This window comes from Crocodylus siamensis, chromosome 13 (genome assembly GCF_052110815.1).
Source record: "Crocodylus siamensis isolate JL-2025a chromosome 13, ASM5211081v1, whole genome shotgun sequence".
In the NCBI taxonomy this organism is placed as follows: domain Eukaryota; kingdom Metazoa; phylum Chordata; order Crocodylia; family Crocodylidae; genus Crocodylus; species Crocodylus siamensis.
In genome coordinates, this window is record NC_143407.1 from 14,586,018 (window position 1) to 14,604,982 (window position 18,965).

General features: G+C 58.5%; 1 protein-coding gene across 6 annotated transcripts in view; it reads left to right on the top strand.

The window, feature by feature from the left end:
• Positions 1-18,965, top strand: part of NAV1 (neuron navigator 1) — a 261,593-nt gene that overhangs the window by 210,755 nt on the left and 31,873 nt on the right. For 5 of the 6 annotated variants that reach the window (XM_090026261.1, XM_090026260.1, XM_090026259.1 and 2 more), the window contains 12 exons: positions 6,996-7,134; positions 7,835-8,135; positions 9,296-9,989; positions 10,158-10,601; positions 11,656-11,804; positions 13,248-13,418; positions 14,484-14,536; positions 14,814-14,837; positions 14,944-15,021; positions 15,760-15,843; positions 16,427-16,538; positions 18,097-18,218. In XM_090026261.1, coding sequence (XP_089882387.1) covers positions 6,996-7,134; positions 7,835-8,135; positions 9,296-9,989; positions 10,158-10,601; positions 11,656-11,804; positions 13,248-13,418; positions 14,484-14,536; positions 14,814-14,837; positions 14,944-15,021; positions 15,760-15,843; positions 16,427-16,538; positions 18,097-18,218 — 2,371 coding nt within the window. The remainder of the gene's footprint in view (positions 1-6,995; positions 7,135-7,834; positions 8,136-9,295; positions 9,990-10,157; positions 10,602-11,655; positions 11,805-13,247; positions 13,419-14,483; positions 14,537-14,813; positions 14,838-14,943; positions 15,022-15,759; positions 15,844-16,426; positions 16,539-18,096; positions 18,219-18,965) is intronic. The other variant, XM_090026258.1, reaches the window with a different exon arrangement.

Here is an 18,965-nt window from a genome sequence, read left to right on the forward strand (position 1 = left end):
GCAGTATGTGGGGACAACACAGGGCATGTGCTGCCCACAGTGCATGGGCTGGGCCCAGCACTGCAAGCAGCACAGGAGCCTGGGCTGAGGTACTGCAAACAGCCTGCACCCGACTCTCTGTGCTGTGCAGCACTGGGTCTAGCCCATGTGCTGTGGGTAGTGTAAGTCCCATGCCAGCCCCCATTTCCCCATGCCATGTGCACAGTGAGCCCCGGAGCTGGCATGTGCTGCATGTGGCACAGAGGGCTGGACTGGCAGCACCTCACCAGACCCACCTTGTGTGCTGCCTCTGACATGGCTTGATCTGCACTGGCCCTGGAGCCGATGTGCATGGTGGGTCCTGAAGGGGTATTGTATGCAGGCTGCACTCTGGACAGACCCTGAGTCATGTGCAGGGTGGCACCAGGACTGCAATATGGGGTCAATCCAACAACTCAAGGCTGGAGCATATGGCTCCACAGGCCTGCTCCACAGGCCAGACCCAGCCCACAGGCCGTATGTTTGACACCCTTGACCTAGAGTGCTGCCACTCACAAGAGCTGGTACTCATGATGGGGGTGCTGAGGTCTAGTCCTCCCACCAGCCAAGGGAAGCAGCATGGGGAGCCCAAGCCACTGGGAGCTGCTGCCCAACATTTGGGGCTGGGGCTGGGGCTGGGGCTGGGGCTGGAGCAAGGCCTGCTGTTTTCTGTCCTCTTATTGGCTGCTGGGGGGGGCTGAAGGCAGAGCTGGACACTTCTCCCTGGCCAGGGAGTGTCACACTCTCCTGTGTGGAGGAGTGTGGCTGGTACCTGCAGTCCTCTCGCACTGAGCAGAACTGGACAGAGGCATCAGATTGCTTCTGCTGCTTTCTTCAGCTCACACATACCTCTTCCCCCTCAAACCCTACACACACTAGCCAGAGGCCCCTAGGCTCTCCCGCTCTCCATCTCTTGCTCGTATACAAATCGCTTGTCCTGTTTCAGTTCCCTCAATAGCCTTTGCATGAGGACCTGCCTCTGCTGCAGCCTGACCCCCATGGTTTGCATGTGCTGCTGGTCATGCTCAGGCTAGTGTCCCTGGGTCTGCACTCGGCTGGCGGCAGGCAGACATGCCTGGCTGCTCAGTGTCAGGGAAGGAGGCAGCAGAGAGCCGAAGAACAGCAGTGATCCCCAGCAGGCCCTCTGCGTGCCATGTCCTGCTTTGGGGATCCCCCAGGGCTGCAATGGAGTGGCTGGGGGAGGGGGCAGCAGTGCAGCACTAGGAAGCCTGGGATCTGTTCCCAGTTCTGATGCTGATTTAATGGGTGACCTTGAGTCTCTGCCCTGCTCAGCCCTGCAATTTCCCTAGCTCTGAAATAGGGATGAGACTTGCCTGAGTGAAGGGCTCTCTCAGGTCCTCAGGGACCAGAATGCCACTGAGCAGCTTGGAGTCAGTTTTGGCCTTTGCCACTGACTCCCTGCGTGATCATGAGCAAGTCTCCTTGCTTCTGTGTCTCCATCCGTACAAAGGGATAAATAACAGCATCATGCTGCCTCTTGCAGGTGCATAATGACTAGACTCCCGTGCTGGCCTAGGGCTGTGAGCCGAGCTCCTTGGGCCCACATAGATTTGGGGGGCTCTGGCAGGGAAGGCTGCTGTATCCAGACACAGCCTGCTGGAGCACTGGGTCTGGAGCATACTGTGTCTCCTCCCGCCTCTCACACTGCTTCTTGCCCTCTCCCTTCCTCGGCCCCCAGACCCTGTCTAGGCTTAGGCCCGTGGGGGCTGCGTTGACCTACTGAGCCAGTGACCGGAAAGGGGGCTCTGCTTGTCTGCGGGGAAGCCCCTCAGGCAAATGGCTTCTCTATTGAGGGCAAGATGGGCCTTCGGGGTAGACACAGCTGCCACCCGAGTGAGCCCTGCTTCTCCCTTCTCCAGCTGAGGGCTGAGTGACAGCCTTGGAAATGAGATTGCACATGGTCTGCTGAGCCTGCATGGGGGGGTGGCTGCTGACATACACCCCAACCTACTACCTGCCTCCTGCCCAGCCCAGCCAGGCCAGCAAAGAGCCTGGCCCTCAGGAGGGAGCTGCAGGCAGGGATACAGCACTGGGCTGGCTGTGGCTTCCAGCCACATACAGCCCAGGTAGAGTCAGGGCTCCCTCAGGCCTCATGGCTGCTCTGCAGAAGCAGGTGGGCTTAAGACCTACATTCAGGGGAGCCAGCTGGCATGCAGAAGGTCTTCCAGGCCAGTCAGCATTTGAGGCTGGCGGAAACTTCAGGGTCAGGGACATTGAGGGGGCACCTGTCTTTTACAGGCCTTTCCTACTTGGAGCTGCACTTCCAAGGAGCTTGGCCACCCACAGGCCACAGCTGGTTGGATTCTGCAGAGCTCGGTGCCCCATGAGCTCAGCACCGCTGGCCAGACAGCCTCTAGCACAGAGCATCAGTGGCCAGACAAGCAGGTACATGTAGTGTGGCTGTTCTGCCCTACCCTTGCATGCTGTCATCTTCTCCCTGCTGCTCACAGGCCCTGCTGAGCTGATCAGTGGCCAGGCCTGGGCTTCGGCGAGCAGTCTAGAGGATGCTGTGCGAGGGACCCCATCCACAGACTCCTCTGTGCTGCAATGAGACACAGCTTTGGCCATGTGCCAGTTGTGGGACTCTGAGAGGGCAAGGTGCCAGTGCAGCATGTTTGAATACTGCAGGACAGTGCCTCAGCCTTTCATTGCTGAAGACCCCCATGCACCGCCAGCATATGCTCATGCCCCATGTGCAAACATGTGCCCAGGCAAGTGTGCACACACGCATGTATGAGGAGAGGCTGCTCATGCTGGTGTCTAAGCTAGTGCAGCCCCAAAGGATGAGAAGACTAAGTCTTATCCACGGGTGACAGGCCAGGAGGCCCCAAACAGTGCTGCCATTGTATGTGCAGAGTACAGCGGAGCTGGCAAGCAGCAGTCGGGGGAGAGTACTGGGCTGCAGCAAGAGTATGAGTGTAGCGGGGAGCCGGGGCAGCAGGTGCTGAGCTGGGTGGGGCGGCTTATGTGTTCCAGCCTGCCCCTGCCCTGCCCTGGCTCTGCGAAGTCCTGCTCTGTTGCAAAATCAGGCATAAAGGAAATTCCCCAGTGACCCCCATGTTCAGTCAGGCTCTGCACCGGAAAATGAGCTCAGCACACTCCATGTGAGCACAGCCATCCCAGGCAGACTTGCTAGAAGGGGTCACCTCCCAATCCCCTCAGTGCCACTCTGGTACAGCCTGGCCTCTTGAGCCCTTCCTGGTGTGAGCAACAACCCCTGTCGTCTTGGGGCGCCTCAGGGTTGGGCCTGACCTCGCAGAAGCTGATGGTCAGAACGGGGACAGAGGGAGTTCCCAGGGCAGCATGTGCATCCTCCACACAGTGGGGGTGGGAGTAGGGCACTGCCAGAAGAGGCCCTAGGGCCGAGCTTGCGGGGTTCAGTGTAGAGGTCAAACCAATGTGGGGCAGGGCTGCTATGGGCGGGGTTGGTAAAGAGACAGGGACGTTGGGTTGTGGTCAGGCCTGTGCACACAGGGTGGCCATGAGGGAGGAACAAGGACCCCCAGGGAGTGGGCAGCTGCAGGGGAAGACGCCCTCTTGTTGTGGAGGCTCCTCTCCCCTCCACCCAGCTCAGGCATGGCCGGTGGGCTTCCTCCCACCGTTCTGAGCAGGCCTGGGCATCAGGCAGCCCATGCTGGAAGCGTCCAGCCCCAGAGGCTTTGTCGTGCATATGTTGCCTGCCTCGCCACTTGCTAAGCCCCGCTGTGGTCCAGGCCCAGTTCCTAATGGCCCAGATCTTGTGCTGGCCTGGAGCCAGGGGGCCATGGGGAGCAGTGCTTCAGGCTAGTTTTCCAGCTCCTCCTGTAGCCATCCTGGGGAAACTGGACTCCTTCTGAAGCACGAGAGCAGAACCCGAGTACCTCAGCAGAGCAGGGGGCACTGTTTCGTACGGACGGGCAACTACCCCACGTGCAGTGCGCTGCAGATAGGGGCCTTGCTACAGGTTTTAGCCCCACAGAGGCAAGGGTCGCAAGGGTTCAGCGTTGGGAGCTGAGCTGCTCAGCCATCCCACACTCACTCTGCTCATGGGCACATCAGCTGGGCTCTTCGTGTCTGCCGTGTTACTGCAGGGTTCAGGGCCGACTACAGGCAACCGCAGCTTTCGGCAGTGTTGGGGTCACTGGTAACCATTCCCCTCCCTTTGGTCTTACGAGGAGACCTAAGGGTAGTATGACCTAGTGCACTGGTAGCCAGGACTCCTGGGTCCAAGTCCGGTGAGAAGGGCAATGTGGCTAATGGGCAGCTCACTAGACTGGGTGTCAGCAGACCTGGCTCTGCCCCTGGCCTTAGTTCAGGCCCAGTGGGTGAGCTGGGACAAATCGCCCCTGCCCCGGTTTGCCCTTCTGTAGGATGGGAATGAGGATCCTGCCTGTCAAGAGCTTTAATATCAGCTGGGAAAGCTGGGGTTGTCAATGCCCCTCTGGTCCAGCCGTGGCTGTGGCCATGTAGTCAGGAGCACCATGTCGGATGGAGCCATGCACTTCGGCTGGGACATTGTTACTGTTTAGCTTTGTGGCCGTGGTTGGCATCTGTGGGATTCTTGGACTCTGTGGCCTCGTGCAGCTCTGGGAAGGGTGTGCTCTGCGCAATGCAAACAGCCATGCAGCTGAACTCCCGGGTGGGGGGAGCCTGTGGGTAGGCTGCAGCGACAGGCTCACTGCTGGAGCCAGCTCCTTTTCACAGGGGGTATAAGTCCTCACCAGCTGGAGGCAGCTCAGACCTGACCTGCTGGGCAGAGGGAGGTGAGGGCTAATTGTCCTGGCTCCAGCCAGCCAGTGTGTGTGGGGTGGGGAGGGAGGAACCCATAGTCTGAAATATGAAGTCTGCACTGAAATCCTGCTCCTACACCTTCCTCTTTCCTTCTTTCAGGGGTAGTGTTGCTGTTAGCGGGTAAGTGGCACGGTGTCAGAGGAGTTACTCCAGTTTGACACCGTCACCCACACTGTGTTTGACCCAGCATGCTTAGATTCATTGCTGCTAGAAAGAGTTGCTGGCCCCACCACAGGGATCTGCATGCTGTTCCAGCCCCGGGGCCTGGGGGATGCCTCCCAGCTGTCTTGAACCCCCAGTAGAGTGGGTCTATTCTCACACACCCAAGCCCCACACTGCTTGCACCCAAGCCCCGCACTGTGCCCCACACTGCTTGAGACCTGAGTGCCTCTTTGGCCTCAGATGCCTAAAGCCCCTTCCCAGTTGCCCAAGGCTGCAGCAACCAGTGCTAATCCTTGAGCTGCTGACAAGCAGTTGCTGTCCTCTGGATGAGTGTGTTTGGAGCCCAGTCCTATGATCCAGTGGAGCCAGGGCTCAGCACTGCCCCACAGTGCTCCAAGTCGCCCTCCTCTGCAGGATCAGAGCAGCAGTGGCCCAAGGCCTGCTTGTGCCCCCCCTTCCACTCCCAGTATACCATACTCAGGTCTCAGTCTGCCTCTCCCACCACCTGTGCAGACAGGCTCGTCCCTGCCTCCTGCACTGGGATGTGACTGATGCTCACCCCGATGGTAGGAGATGGCAGCAGGAGAGGTTGGCCAGTCCACCCTGGCTCTGACACTCGCTGAACCCTACTGAATGCTCCTGACCCCACTGAAGCCCATGTGGGGCAGACAGGAATGGGTGGCTGTAACCAAATCTCCTCGCAGGCAGCACAGTAGGTGCTGTCAGGCCTATTTAGGCTCCCACTGAATCCACAAACATATGATTAGTGACTCAGTGGGAGCAGGATTGGGCCCCCATTGACAGGGGAAGAGAAGCTGGGCCTGGAGCTGGCCGTGTCTGGCCTGTGCTGTTCCCATGAGAAGGCTGAGCCAAGGGCCGTGTTGGAGTGGGGACGGCTTGTCATCCGGGCTTGACTCCACTGCTAGGGAAGCAGGCAGGCTGGGCCTTTAACAGGCTAAGTAATGGTTTGGCCCTTTTGCTGCAAGGAACAGACCAACCATAGCTATAACATGACTCCCTGATGGGGCATCAGGGCTCCTCCCCACGTGACCCATCCATCCCTGGCTCCCAAACCCTTACATGACCCATGGGAACCTCCCAGGGCTTAGGCATCCTCCTGCCAGCCAGGGCCTGCTGGAGCTGCAGCCAGGTTTAAAGCTCATCAGGCCTGCAGAGGTGAGACCTTGCAAAGAACATGCCCCCACTCCCCCTTCCATCTGCCCCCAACCCCCCGGGGCCTGCGCAGGAAGGGGCAGATTCCTGCTGGAGTGCGTGGCCCCCTGGGAGGATGTGCACTTGCAGAGCAATGGAGGGTTGGCTGCTCTTCCTAAGAAGCAGCAGGCAGCTCCAGGCCTCAGCTCGGCCAGCCAGGTGCAGCCAGTGAGCTCCAACAGCCTGCTCTTTGCTTCCTCTGCTCTGTTAGGAGAGCTGGACTTGAGGTGCAGGGCATGCCTCCAGATTTGGCCTGGCCCGAGAATTAGGCTCCAGGTTCCCTTGGCTGCCAGCAGCAGTGCAACTAGTATGTTTTGTGACCTGAGTAAAATGCTGGAGGGAGGGGGGATGCCGAAGGACAAAAGCAGTCTGTGTTGCCTGCACCCGGGACTCAAAGTCCCTGGCTGCTGCTGGGATGGATTGGGCTGCCCAGCCCCAGCTGTGGCACAGGGCTGCTTCTCCTGCAGTACTGTGGACTCTCTGGGAAACTGCTGCTCTGGTATCCCCTCCGAGTGGGCTTCCAGGGCCATTATACCACTCACCCTCCCCAGGCTATGCTATTGGATGCCAGCCAGGCAGGATCTGTCAGGGGCTGGAGTGATTTGCAGACCAGGGCCCAAGTTGGGATTTCATCCTCTTCCTAAGGGAAATGCCCATTAATTGCAAGTACATTGCATGCTCTCGGGGGGAGCCCTTGAGGGAGGGAGTCTACAGTGCTGATCCCAGCCAGGTGCGTACGTGTGTGTATGTTTGTGTTTGTGTGTGTGGCCTGACTGCTTGAGGTCTGACTCCCTCTCCTCCTCTCCTTCCAGCTGGGATGAGAGCAGCTCCATCAGCAGCGGCCTCAGCGATGCCTCTGACAACCTTAGCTCGGAAGAGTTCAATGCCAGCTCCTCACTCAACTCCCTCCCGTCCACCCCCACAGGGTCCCGGAGGAACTCTGCCATAGCGGTATGTGCTTGCTCCACATGCACTCACACACAGGCTTGTTCAGGGCTTGCAAAGGAAGCGGTGCTGGCTGCCCTGGGAGGGGTAGCCTGTGGCCTGATGAGAGGGCAGTGGACTGGTTGTATGGGAGCTGGCCTGAGCTGAGTGGGACCGAGCTGACTGAGGGGGCCTCATCATGTGTGGGAGCAGCAGGGGCTGGGACGTCCAGCGTCTGCTGTTCCCCACCAGATGCTGGTCAGCCTAGACCCTCTGGCATCCCACCTGCTGAGGAGGAGTCTGGGCCACTGTAGTGAAGCTCTCGTGTCAGCCCGTGTGTGCAAAAAGCTGTGCTGTAACTGGTCCAGTCCAGGCTCCAGGTTGTGCACGAGGTTGGTGGTTAAGGCACTTGGGTTCTGTTCCTGGCTGCGCCAAGGACTTCCTGGGTGATCTAGGGCACGTCACCTCCTCCCACATTACAGAGGAGGCACGGTATGGATCAGTGCCTGCCCGAGGACACACAGCAAGTCAGGCTGATGCTGGGCACTGAGACCAGACATCCCTGCCCTTTACACCATTCCCTGGCAATGCTGCCAAGGGAGAGTCCCATGGACTAGAGGGACAGGCACATGTGTCCTCCCCAGGCTCCAGCTACCATGGCAGGGGCTGGTAGCTTCCTCAGGGAGGAAGCGGGGGAGCATCCAGTCACCCCTGTGTGTCCTCACAGCTGCGCACGGACTCAGAGAAGCGGTCACTGGCAGAGAGTGGGCTGGGCTGGTACGGCGACACCGACGACAAGGGCCACAAGAAGCTAGACTACGACAGCGGGAGCCTCAAGATGGAGCACGGATCCTCCAAGTGGCGGCGGGAGCGCTCGGAGAGCTGCGACGAGGTCCCAGCCAAGGGGGGCGAGCTGAAGAAGCCCGTCAGCTTGGGCCCACCAGGGTCCCTGAAAAAGGGCAAGACTCCCCCAGTGGCAGTGACCTCCCCCATCACCCACACGGCTCAGAGCACTCTCAAAGTAGCAGGTGAGAGGCGGAGGGGCTGTCGAAGAAGCTATCGGTGGTTCCCCGGGGGAGGGGGAAGCCCGGCCCCTGCCTTTTTTTGCTTCTGATTTCTGGAGGGCTTCATACCACCCAGCACGACCCTGAGGACCCGCAGGGGTGTTGCCAGCACCAGCGCCAGCAGCAGCAGGCAGGGTCCGGCACTGTGCAAGAGGTGGACCTCGTCCGTGAGCGCAGGGCTCCCCCTGGCGGCAGACACAGGGGCGGGCACAGCAGCTGCCGTCTTGCCCCCGCCCTGACGCTCTTAGCTCAGAGCTGGCGTTTGGGTCCAGCGCAGGGGAGGAGGGAGGTGGCTGGGCAGGAACCTGCCAGGGACAGGCTGTGTGGGGCATGCCATGCCTCACAGGTACAGCCCTGGGGGTGGGCCGTAACAGGTGCAGCACCCAGCCCTCTGATTTCTTCAGTGACAGTGATGCCAGGGGTTGGAGGGGAGGGTCAGGTTGTGATGGTTTCCTGCTATGGTAGAACAGAGCAAAGCCTCCTGTATCCCCTGCTGCTCATCCTTCCAGGGTCTGGTACCCAGTGGGGAATTGTCCATGCAGGAAGCCACCAGCACGGGCCCAACTGTGATCACAGACTTTATGTGGAAGCTGGCATGAACCGCAGAACAGAGCTGGGCCCATGTCAGCTCTTGTATGAGAGCTGCTTGCAAACCCCCACCCTACTCACTCTGGTCTGGCCGTACACTTCACCAGCTCAGCTGCAGGGTTGAGGGCCCCTGGTGTTTTGACCTTTTTCTGCTCAGAAGCCTGGCCCCGGTTCCCATGGTGCATCCAGCTCCAGCAGAGCTTCCTAGCCAAAGCCTTCACAAGATCTGGGCCTGGCTCCTGGCACCTGCCCATATTTGCTGGATGACTGAGAGCAGGCTCTTTGCCCCCCTGTACCTTAGGTCCCCATCTGATCCGATCCTCCTTTACCACTTTGGGGGATCTGCGGCAGAGAAGTGCTGCAAAGGGGCAGAGGTGTCAGTCATCCCTGTTGCATGGAGCACAGGCCCTGGCCCTTTCTGAGGGTGTCAGGCTCTTGGCAGACCCAGAGCTTCCCAGAGGCCCAGCCCCTGCTGGCCTGTGAGGCTGGGACACTCTGGCTCCCAGCACTTTATTCCCCTTTCTCGGCTCTTGCAGGCAAACCTGAGGGCAAAGCCACGGACAAGAGTAAGCTGTCTGTGAAGAACACGGGCCTGCAGCGCTCTTCCTCTGATGCCGGTCGGGACCGCATTGGAGATGCCAAGAAGCCTCCCTCAGGTCTTACCCGCCCCTCCACCGCTGGCTCCTTTGGCTACAAGAAGCCGGCTCCCGCCACCGGCACTGCTACAGTGATGCAGGCTGGGGGCTCAGCCACACTCGGCAAGATCCAGAAGAGCTCTGGCATCCCTGTCAAGCCAGTCAATGGGAGGAAAACCAGCCTGGATGTCTCCAATGCTGGCGAGCCTGGCTTCCTGGCGCCTGGGGCCCGCTCCAACATCCAGTACCGAAGCCTGCCACGGCCAGCCAAGTCCAGCTCCATGAGCGTGACAGGCGGGCGTGGTGGGAACCGGCCTGTAAGCAGCAGCATTGACCCCAGCCTCCTCAGCACCAAGCAAGGAGGCATCTCAGTGTCACGTCTCAAGGAGCCCTCCAAGATCGGCACAGGCCGGAGCACGCCAGCCCCGGTGAACCAGACGGACCGGGAGAAGGAGAAGGCCAAAGCCAAAGCTGTTGCACTGGATTCAGAGTGTGTCTCCCTGAAGAGTATTGGCTCCCCTGAGAGCACCCCCAAAGCCCAGGCTGGCCACTCGCCTGCCGCCAAGGTGGCTGAGCTGCCACCCACCCCTCTCAGGTAGGAGCCAGGGACACTCCCTGCATTGCCCCACTGCCTAGGGCAGGGAGCCCTCAGCCAGGCCAGGCACTGCTCTGGGCTGCTCAGCTCACAAAAGCCCTTGAGCAGCTCAGGTGGCGTGCGGGTTGGCCTTGGGGGCCAACTTCATGCGATTTTGTGTCCCCACAGGGCAGCTGCCAAGAGCTACGTGAAGCCCCCTTCTCTAGCCAACTTGGACAAGGTCAACTCCAACAGCCTGGACCTGCCCTCCTCCAGTGACCTGCACCAGCCTCATGCCAGCAAGCTGCAGGACCTGCACCCAGCAGCCGGGCACCTTGCACCCTGCTTCACCCCCAGCCCTGCCCCCATCCTCAACATCAACTCGGCCAGCTTCTCCCAGGGCCTGGAGTTCATGAGTGGCTTTGCCGTCCCCAAGGAGGGAAGGATGTACCCCAAACTCTCTGGCTTGCACCGCAGCATGGAGTCCCTGCAGATGCCAATGAGCCTGCCCAGTGCCTTCTCCGGGGGCAGCACCACAACCCCTGCCCCAGCCATGGCTCCACCCACGAGCGCAGAGGAGGAAAGCAGTGAGCTGAGCTGGAGTGGGAGCCCCAGGATCGCACATCTGGACAGGTATGGCCAAAGGATGGGTAAGCACAGGCACTTCCTAAAGGGACTGGGCAACTGTGAGGATGCAGGGGCCATGATCCCAGAGCTGGAGAGGGCAGGGCCATGTTGCCAGAGCCTTCCTCCCTCACTGCTAGGAGGCACAGTACATCAGCCCTGTATCTCTCTCAGAGTAGATCGCCCTCCCACCCCTCCCAGGGCTTCCAGTCAGGTTATTCTGCAGTCCCAGGAGAATGGTCTTGGCAATGTCCAGTTCTGCCCCTGGGGGCTGACTTAGTGCCTTCCCCCCATGTCCTGTATCTGCTTACTGGGTGAGCCCTGTAGCGCAACCCTTGGCCCCCAGATGGGCTGATGATGTGTCCCTAGCTGGATATGGCCCCAGGACTGTTCCTGTCTGCCCTCTCAGATGGGCATAAACAGCCCACAGAGCCAACAGTGACTCGTATTGCTTTTGCTCTCCAAGTGCAGACCAAGACCAGAACATACTGCCCAAGAAAGGGCTGAAGTAAAAGCTCTCCCCAGGCAACTGTACAACACCCTGGCAGGCATAAAGGGAGAAGAACTAACTCTGCTTCCCTGATGAAGGGCTGAGGCCTAGGGGCTAAATGAATTGCCCAAGGTCACACAGGGAGTCAGGGGCAGACCAGGGAAATGAATCCCCCCAGCCTTTCCATCCTTGGCTGCTGGGACCAACCTTCTGGCTTCCAGCCTCTGTCACAAACAGGGGGCTCGCAGCTTGGTTGCCCAGGATGATGGGGGTTGGTCAGAGCACATGGAGGATGTTTTGCCTGTAGCAGCAGGGCACCAGCTCCCATTGACACGCGGGGTAGCTGGGTGGGGCCTCCAGAGGTGCAGCTGCTGCAGCAGCCCTACAGCCAGCTTCCCACATGCCCTGTGTCCTGGTGCTGGAGTCAGTATCTCAGTAGCCTTCATGCTGAAGCCAGAAGCCTGCTCCAATCTCCAGATCCCATGCAGGGCCTTACATCCGAGCGGAGGGAGCGCTGCCCCAGGACATGAGTGGATAGGTTCCCATGGCTGATCTCTCCCTTGGCTCCACCAGGTACCAGATCCCATCCCAAGAGGAAGCCAAGGAAAGGCGACACTCGCACACCATCGGAGGGCTCCCGGAATCGGACAACCAGTCAGACCTGCCCTCTCCTCCCGCCCCCTCCATTTCGCTGGTCGGGAAAGGCCCTCTCACCAATATCGGTCAGTCTCCTTCTCCTCACCCTGCCCACTGTTGGGTCAGGCCCTGCTGGGTGTAAATCAGCACAGCTCCGCTGGCAACAGCCATCAGCCCCAGAGCTCCAGGGGCTGAGCCTTGTGGGGACATGCCGTGCAAGCCCAGCCTCACACATTCCAGCGGGCCTTGCAGTGTGACCCGCAGGGTGGAGGCTATTCAAAGGCCTTCCCAGCCTTACCACTTGCTGGGTCTTTCCTGGGGACTCCCACCTCCCTTGGTTTATCCACTGCAGCAGGCAGTGTTCAAAGCGCAAAACCCAAGGCAAAGTCCTGGATGCTCCAGAGATCTCTGCAGCCAAGGCTGGTTTGTGCTGGTTCCTGTTGGGGTCAGGGCACCATGCAGCAGGTAGGCTGGAGAGCTGTGCTGAGACACAGCCACCTCCTGCACTGGAAGCCACATTGCCATATTAAGACACAATAAGCTTGGGCCTAGCACCACATGGGCACAGCTCTCCTAAGGCTGCCTCCCAAACCAGAAGCCAGACAGCCCTGCTCACATAGATTTGGAAAGTGTCCAGTTGCACCCCCTCTGCACACAGCAGAAATCTGCCTGCAGCTGGGTTTTCAAATTTGGGACAAAGTCCTGTTTCAGAAAGTCCTTGGAGACCCCAAGACACAGCTTCTGAGAATGTGGGATGGTTGGTTGCATTATTGCCTGTGGCTCCCTGTCTGGGGAGCCCCTGGACATATAGCCCTGGAGAAGCACAGGTCAGTGCTATTCACAGGGGGAGCAGGAGTCTGACTCTTAAAGCAGCTTCCAGCCTCTGCAGCAAGTTACCCCCATGTTGCCTGGAGGCTCATGGGCCCTTGGGTGTCCTGCCGGGCAAACCTGGCTTTGGCCTAGGCTGCATTCTGCAGCTCCGGGCAGAGCCAGCACAGGCAAGCTGTCAGCAGGCGCATGAGCCTGGGTTATTGCACGCTCAGCAAGCCTGGGCCCAGGACTCCACCCCATTGCTCCTTGGGTAGAACTGGTCCAGATTGACACCAGTGTGCAGGCCAGGCCTAGGCGGTTTACTCCTGTCATTCATGGGGGTGGAGAGTGGAATTGAGCCCTGCGGAATTACTCCTGATTTACACCAGGACAGGTAGCTTTGAGCATTAATCTTTTGTTTCCAGGAGGCACCATCCACTACAACCAGTGGGCCAGCACTGGGGGAGGGGCAGGTGCAGTCAGTGCAGCCTGAGCAGCTTCACTAGATTCCTGATGACTTGGCCAAGCTGAGTCTCCAGCCCAGTGACCTCCTGTGTATAGCTTCCTTCCTTCCCCCTCCCTGTCTCCCTGCTCCGGCTGAGCTCTGGCTCCTCCCCGCCCCATGCTCCCTGCCACTCAGCTCCCCTAGGCAAGGCTCATGGGAACCAGCACGTTTCTGACCCCGCCTCTCCTCCCCCCAACCTGCCTTCTCCTTCCAGTGAGTCCCACCGCTGCCACCACTCCGCGGATCACACGCTCCAACAGCATCCCCACCCACGACTCCACCTTCGAGCTGTACAGCACCTCCCAAATGGGCAGCACCCTCTCCCTGGCAGACAGACCCAAGGGGATGATCCGCTCGGGCTCCTTCCGGGACCCTGTGGACGATGGTGAGATTCTGCCGCAATCCTGCTCCAGCCATGGGGACAGGCTTCTCCGCCCCAATGCCCTGGTGCAGTGAGAGGTTGCACGGCTCCCTGCCCTCCCCTCCCTGGCCCTGCACATCCTGGTAGCAGCAGCAATAGCAGGCAGGTGCTTCTCATCCCAACCACAGTGTGTTCCGTTCACAAGCCTCCTACCATGGACGAGAGCTGTGACAAGAATGGGTTAATATGGCCAGGCAGATCCTTTCCACCACAGGGGCTTCAGGATGAGCGAGGGGGATCCCTGTGGGCACCAGTAGGAGACAGGCTAACCAGGCCACAGACTGTGAGAGCAAGGCCCTGGGTCCCACCTGTGTCCACAGCCTCCTGCTGAAAATCTGCCAGCTCCAGCCCTCTCCCAGAGCACAGTCTCTGGGGTCTTTCTGAAGAGGAGTCAGGGAGGAAGAGGGAGCAGAGAAGCTGATTCAGAGCCAAGAACTGAGGCTGGTCTGGGGTTGTGAGCCCAGGCTGACAGCAGGTGCTGGCAAACTGCAGCAGGCAGGGCAATGCACTGGGCCCAGGAAAGGGAGTTTGGGTGGGCAGGGGCACAGATGTCTGTGGGCTTAGTCTGCAGGGAAGTGGAGCTGCACAGAGGGCACAGTGTAGGGTGTCAAGCCCCAGGGACTGTCTTCAGCTTTGCCTCCAGCTCTGAGCTACCTGCAGCCATTCCTTCCCATGTGCTGTGCCTCTGTTTCCCCATCTGCCAAATGGGTGCAATGATACTCAAGTCCTGGGGGCAGGCTGTGCTCTGGATCATCCCTTCGGCTCTCCAAGCTTGTGACTGGGCAGTGCCAGAGGCAAGCTGCGTGATCTCCCAGGGCAGCTGCCAGATGTAGGCAGCTATGCAGGAGCCAGATGCGGTCTTCAGGGCTCTGCCACGCACTCTACCCACCAGAGATCTACCTGCCCATGCTTCCCCTGCCGTACCCCATAGACCCTGCCCTGGCAGCCAGCCTGCATCTGCCGCATCCTGCCCTTTGCCAGGGCCTGGGGGAGACATGTCTTGACTCAGGTGTGTGTGTTCTCTTGCAGTTCATGGATCCGTGCTGTCCCTGGCGTCCAGCGCTTCCTCCACTTACTCCTCAGTAAGAGCTGCCCCTGTGCTCCTGCCTGGCTGAGCCAGGATGTGCCTACTCCCTGCATGTCTGGGGCGTGGGGCTTTATCCTGTCTGGTGCATGTGCCTGGGGGGAGCAGCACTCCAACAGCAGGGGAGGCTCTCGGGGGCTGGGTGCACAGGACATTGGAGCTGGGTTGAGTGCTGTGCATGTCTCTGCCCCCAATCTCAGCCTGCCCATGCCTCACCTCCTCCTCCCTCCTAACTGCCTGCCTCTGTCTCTTCCTGCTGCGCCGCGCTCTGCCAGGCTGAGGAAAGGATGCAGTCCGAGGTACGGAGAGCCCCCACTCCTCCTCCTGCGCTGCCTGCTGCTCCTGGCCCTGCAGGGGCTACCCACCTCTCCCCACCTGACCTTTCCCTCCTGCTCTCTCCTGTAGCAAATCCGCAAGCTGCGCCGGGAGCTGGAGTCATCCCAGGAGAAGGTGGCCACCTTGACATCCCAGCTGTCAGCCAACGTGAGTCCTATGACATCAGGAGCAGCTCCAGTCCACATGCCTCAGCCTGTTCTGGGGTCTGTCCACATCTCAGTCTGTCCCTTCCAACCCAGTCAGACCATCAGCTCCCAGCCAGCATACTCCTCCTCCCTGCTCCAGTGCGCAGCATAGTGTCTGCACTGAGCTGTCCAGTCTGTTTGCTCTTGACAGCAGGAGCAAAACCCTGGGCACTAAGCAGCATAAAAACGCCTGCTAGTCACCTCTTGGTGCCCGGCAGTGACCAGCAGAAGGCAGTGGCATGGGGGCTGTCCTGCCGCCCTCAGTGAGTGACTTGACCCAGTGTGTGACCCTTGACCTCCAGCTGTGGCTGCTCTCATCTGCAGTTCGGCACTATCTGTCCTATGTCAACACAATCTGGACCCCCTACCAGAATGGCCTTGGAGCCACCCAGCCATGTAGCATTAGGAATCCCACCCCTCAGGGCCACTAAGAGCCACACACTCTAACTTGCTTGCCTTTTCCAGGCCCCTTCCCTGGGTGCTAACCCCGGTCATGGTACCTTTACTACAGGGCTCTATCCCTCAGCCCTTCCCACTGCAGGACACCTGCAGCCTAGCAGCCACTGCTCCAAGCAACCAGCCCAGCCTGGAGATACCACCCCCATGTAAGCTGGCAGACTCCTGGACCTGCCTGGCACTGGGCTCAATGAGCTGAGCTCCTCAGTCCCTGGGTACTGAGTCACCTCTCCTTACCTTCCAGGCTAACCTGGTAGCAGCTTTTGAGCAGAGCCTGGTGAACATGACATCCCGCCTGCGACATCTGGCTGAGACTGCGGAGGAGAAGGTACGCACAGAAAGGAAGAGTGCAGGGGCTGGTGGTGCTGACCATGGCAGTTAGAAGCCTTGTTGAGCCAGACCACAGGTCTGAGCTCCCCAGTAGAGCTGAAGGATCTCAACTGGGTGGCTAAACCTGTCCGCTGCAGCTGGTTGTGGGTGCTGGAGCAGAGTGCGGGCACCAAGCAGTGGGAACCTATTCCGGGGATGTGACCCAGGCTGCAGAGGCAGCTGCCTCCTTCCACAATGGTGTCTGAACCTAGGCTGGGTCCTGCAGAGCCACCCCCACCTTGGGTCCTCATGCTGCTGAGCCTGCCCTTCCCCTCCTCTTCACCAATCTGTAGCAAGCTAGTGGGGCATGGTACCAAGGAAATACTGGAGGGGTCTTCTGGCCAGTACTGGAAGTCTTGTCCTTCTGGGCATCCCCAGAGACTTCTGGCTATCAAGACCCTGGAGACCAGTAGTCCTCAGCTCAGCAGTGGGCACTTGCAGTGGCAGGGGGGTAGCATATGCTAGGGCACTGGGGTGTGTGTGGAAGTGGCATGGGTGCCCCTACTGAGGGGAACAGACATATCCTCCTGGCTTCTCCTCAGGACACTGAGCTGCTGGACCTGCGAGAGACCATTGACTTCCTGAAGAAGAAGAACTCAGAGGCCCAAGCTGTAATCCAGGGAGCTCTGAGTGGGACTGATGTCACCCCCAAAGGTAAGGTGGGGCAGTGGGCCATGTTCCTAGTGCCCAGGGACCAGCACAGGCACATCATCCAGAGTCCCTGGGGTCCTTGCCTGGGTAGGACACACCTCTTTCCCTGGTCTGGAAAGTGAAGGAAAGTCCTCTATCCCCAAATTGGGACAAAGAGAGCTTACTTAGGTGGATGGGTTGTGGAATAAAGAAAAAGCACACCTGTCTCTTCTCAAGAGAGTCGTTTTATTGGAAAGCTAAACATAAGTGTAACTAGCATTCAGATAAGGCAATGGAAATACAAAAACATACTCGCACCTGGGAGGATGGGTATAGGCCAGACCCCAGGAACTCAGCTCTTGTTCAGTTCTTCCAGCAGCTCAGATCCCTGATTCACCTCTTCCCCCCAGGTTTACAATCACAGATGCACAATCATTAATGACTTGTGACTATCTACAGCCTGACTGGGTATATGTTAACAGAAGGGGTTGATCATGAAGACCACCTCCCTAGCTAAGTGAAAAATGTATGATAAATACTTAACAGCTGTTTAACTAGGATGGTCTCAGATGGTATCAGTTAGGTTTCTGAGAGTGAGTGCTATTCCTTATGGTAATGGGTTTCAATTGCTTTGTTTGTGTTACTATGGTCAAACACTTAAGTCAGTTCTTTCTTGTTTACATCAGCAAAAATGTGGACTCAGCCTTGCAAGCCTGTCTCTTTAAGAGGTTTCCCAAAGTTTGTTTCAGTCCCTATAATGGAGGCATTTGTGCCAAGGTCTTTAATGTATTCCTTACAGGAAGGCTTGGAGGACATGCAGTCTGGAATCTAACTGACTAGAGCAACAGTGGCTGGGGTTGAGAGAGACCCCTCCAGAGTCTGCCATTCTCTACAGTGAAAACAGCTCCCTTGCCCAATCTCAGCTTGCCTAGTGCTTCAGTAGCAACAGCAGCCCGTTCATCCCAGGCAGGCACTCAGAGGATTAACATAAATTCACTGCCCAGGCCAGCATATCCAGCCGTCACCTGAAAATCCAGGTTCAAACCTTGTCAGAGTGTGGGGCTATGTCACCACTGCAGTCTGCTGAAGCTGCCAGCACTTTGCTGCAGCCTCATGCTGCAGAGTCGCAGTCGTTCCAAGGACACAGGTGTTTTCAGCGTTAGCACACATGTTTGGTGCTGATCTGGTGTGATGCTTACATCCAAAGTCTGCACAAAGCCTGGAGTGAACTGAGAGTTGCTCATTTCCATTGGTTCAGTCATACCAATAGAAAGGCCCCCTAGGAAACTAAAGGACCATCAGATGGTGCCAAAGGCTCTCCAAAGCCACAGATTTAGGGAAGACAACCTCTTCAACAGGTTGGGAGCCTCGGAGTACTAGGTGAGGTGAGAGCAGAGTACAGAAATTTCCAGGAGGGCTGCTGCAGAGGGTGGGGCTCCAGAGAACAAAGCTCTTACACTCTTGGCATTGCGGTGAGCAGGAGACAGAAGGGATGTGGGCACAGGGCCTGAGAACTGATACATCAGGCTGCTTATAATGAGGAGGTTCTGAGTCTCTCCCATTTTCCTCCCTGGGACCCCAGAGCTACGCATCAAGAGGCAGAACTCCTCAGACAGCATCTCCAGCCTCAACAGCATCACCAGCCACTCCAGCATTGGCAGCGGGAAGGACGCTGATGCCAAGAAGAAGAAGAAGAAGAGCTGGGTAGGTTGTGGAGGGGCTGGAATGAAAGCATGTGGAAATCCAGGCAGGATCTGGCCAGGGGTGCTGCTGTGCTCTTGCAGCAGATGATGCCCATGCAGCTTGGGGCAGTACCCTTAGCACATCTCCCCCAAGGCAGTTACTCTGGGATTCCTGGAACTGCTGTCTGCCCTGTGGGAGTGTACGTGAGGAGTTCCTGTGGCAGAGCTGTTCTGGTATTGGCTTCTGGCAGAAGCCGAATTCACTGGCCAGGTGTGGAGCTCAGCCTTCTCCAGCCCTCTCTGGGAGCTCTGCAGCCCAGTACCATTCCTGAACGGGCATCCACCATCTTTCCCACCACAAGCATTAGCCCTAGCCAGACAGAGTAGGGACTAGTCTGATGGCCTCACCCTTACACTAGCACTCCTGGGCTCAGTGGGATGGTCACCCTCCATTCCCAGCCCAGACGAGGTCCCAGCTCAGGCTGAGGGGCAGCTGCAGGAGGCCAAGCTGAGGAGACTTCCTAGCCAGGCACTGACCCAGGTCCCCAGCAGCTCAGTGCAGGCAGGTCTCAGAGCTGAACATGTGATTAAGTCTTGCTCTGTTTTTTTTCCTCCCCCAATGCTGACCTCAACCTTTTTTTTCCAGGTATACGAGGTAAGTCTTATACTGCTCCCTCCCTGTCTCCCATGTTATGCTCCCCTGTCCATGACAATCACTCCATTTCCTGTGGGACAGCACGTACGGAACTAATCATCCCATCCATTACAC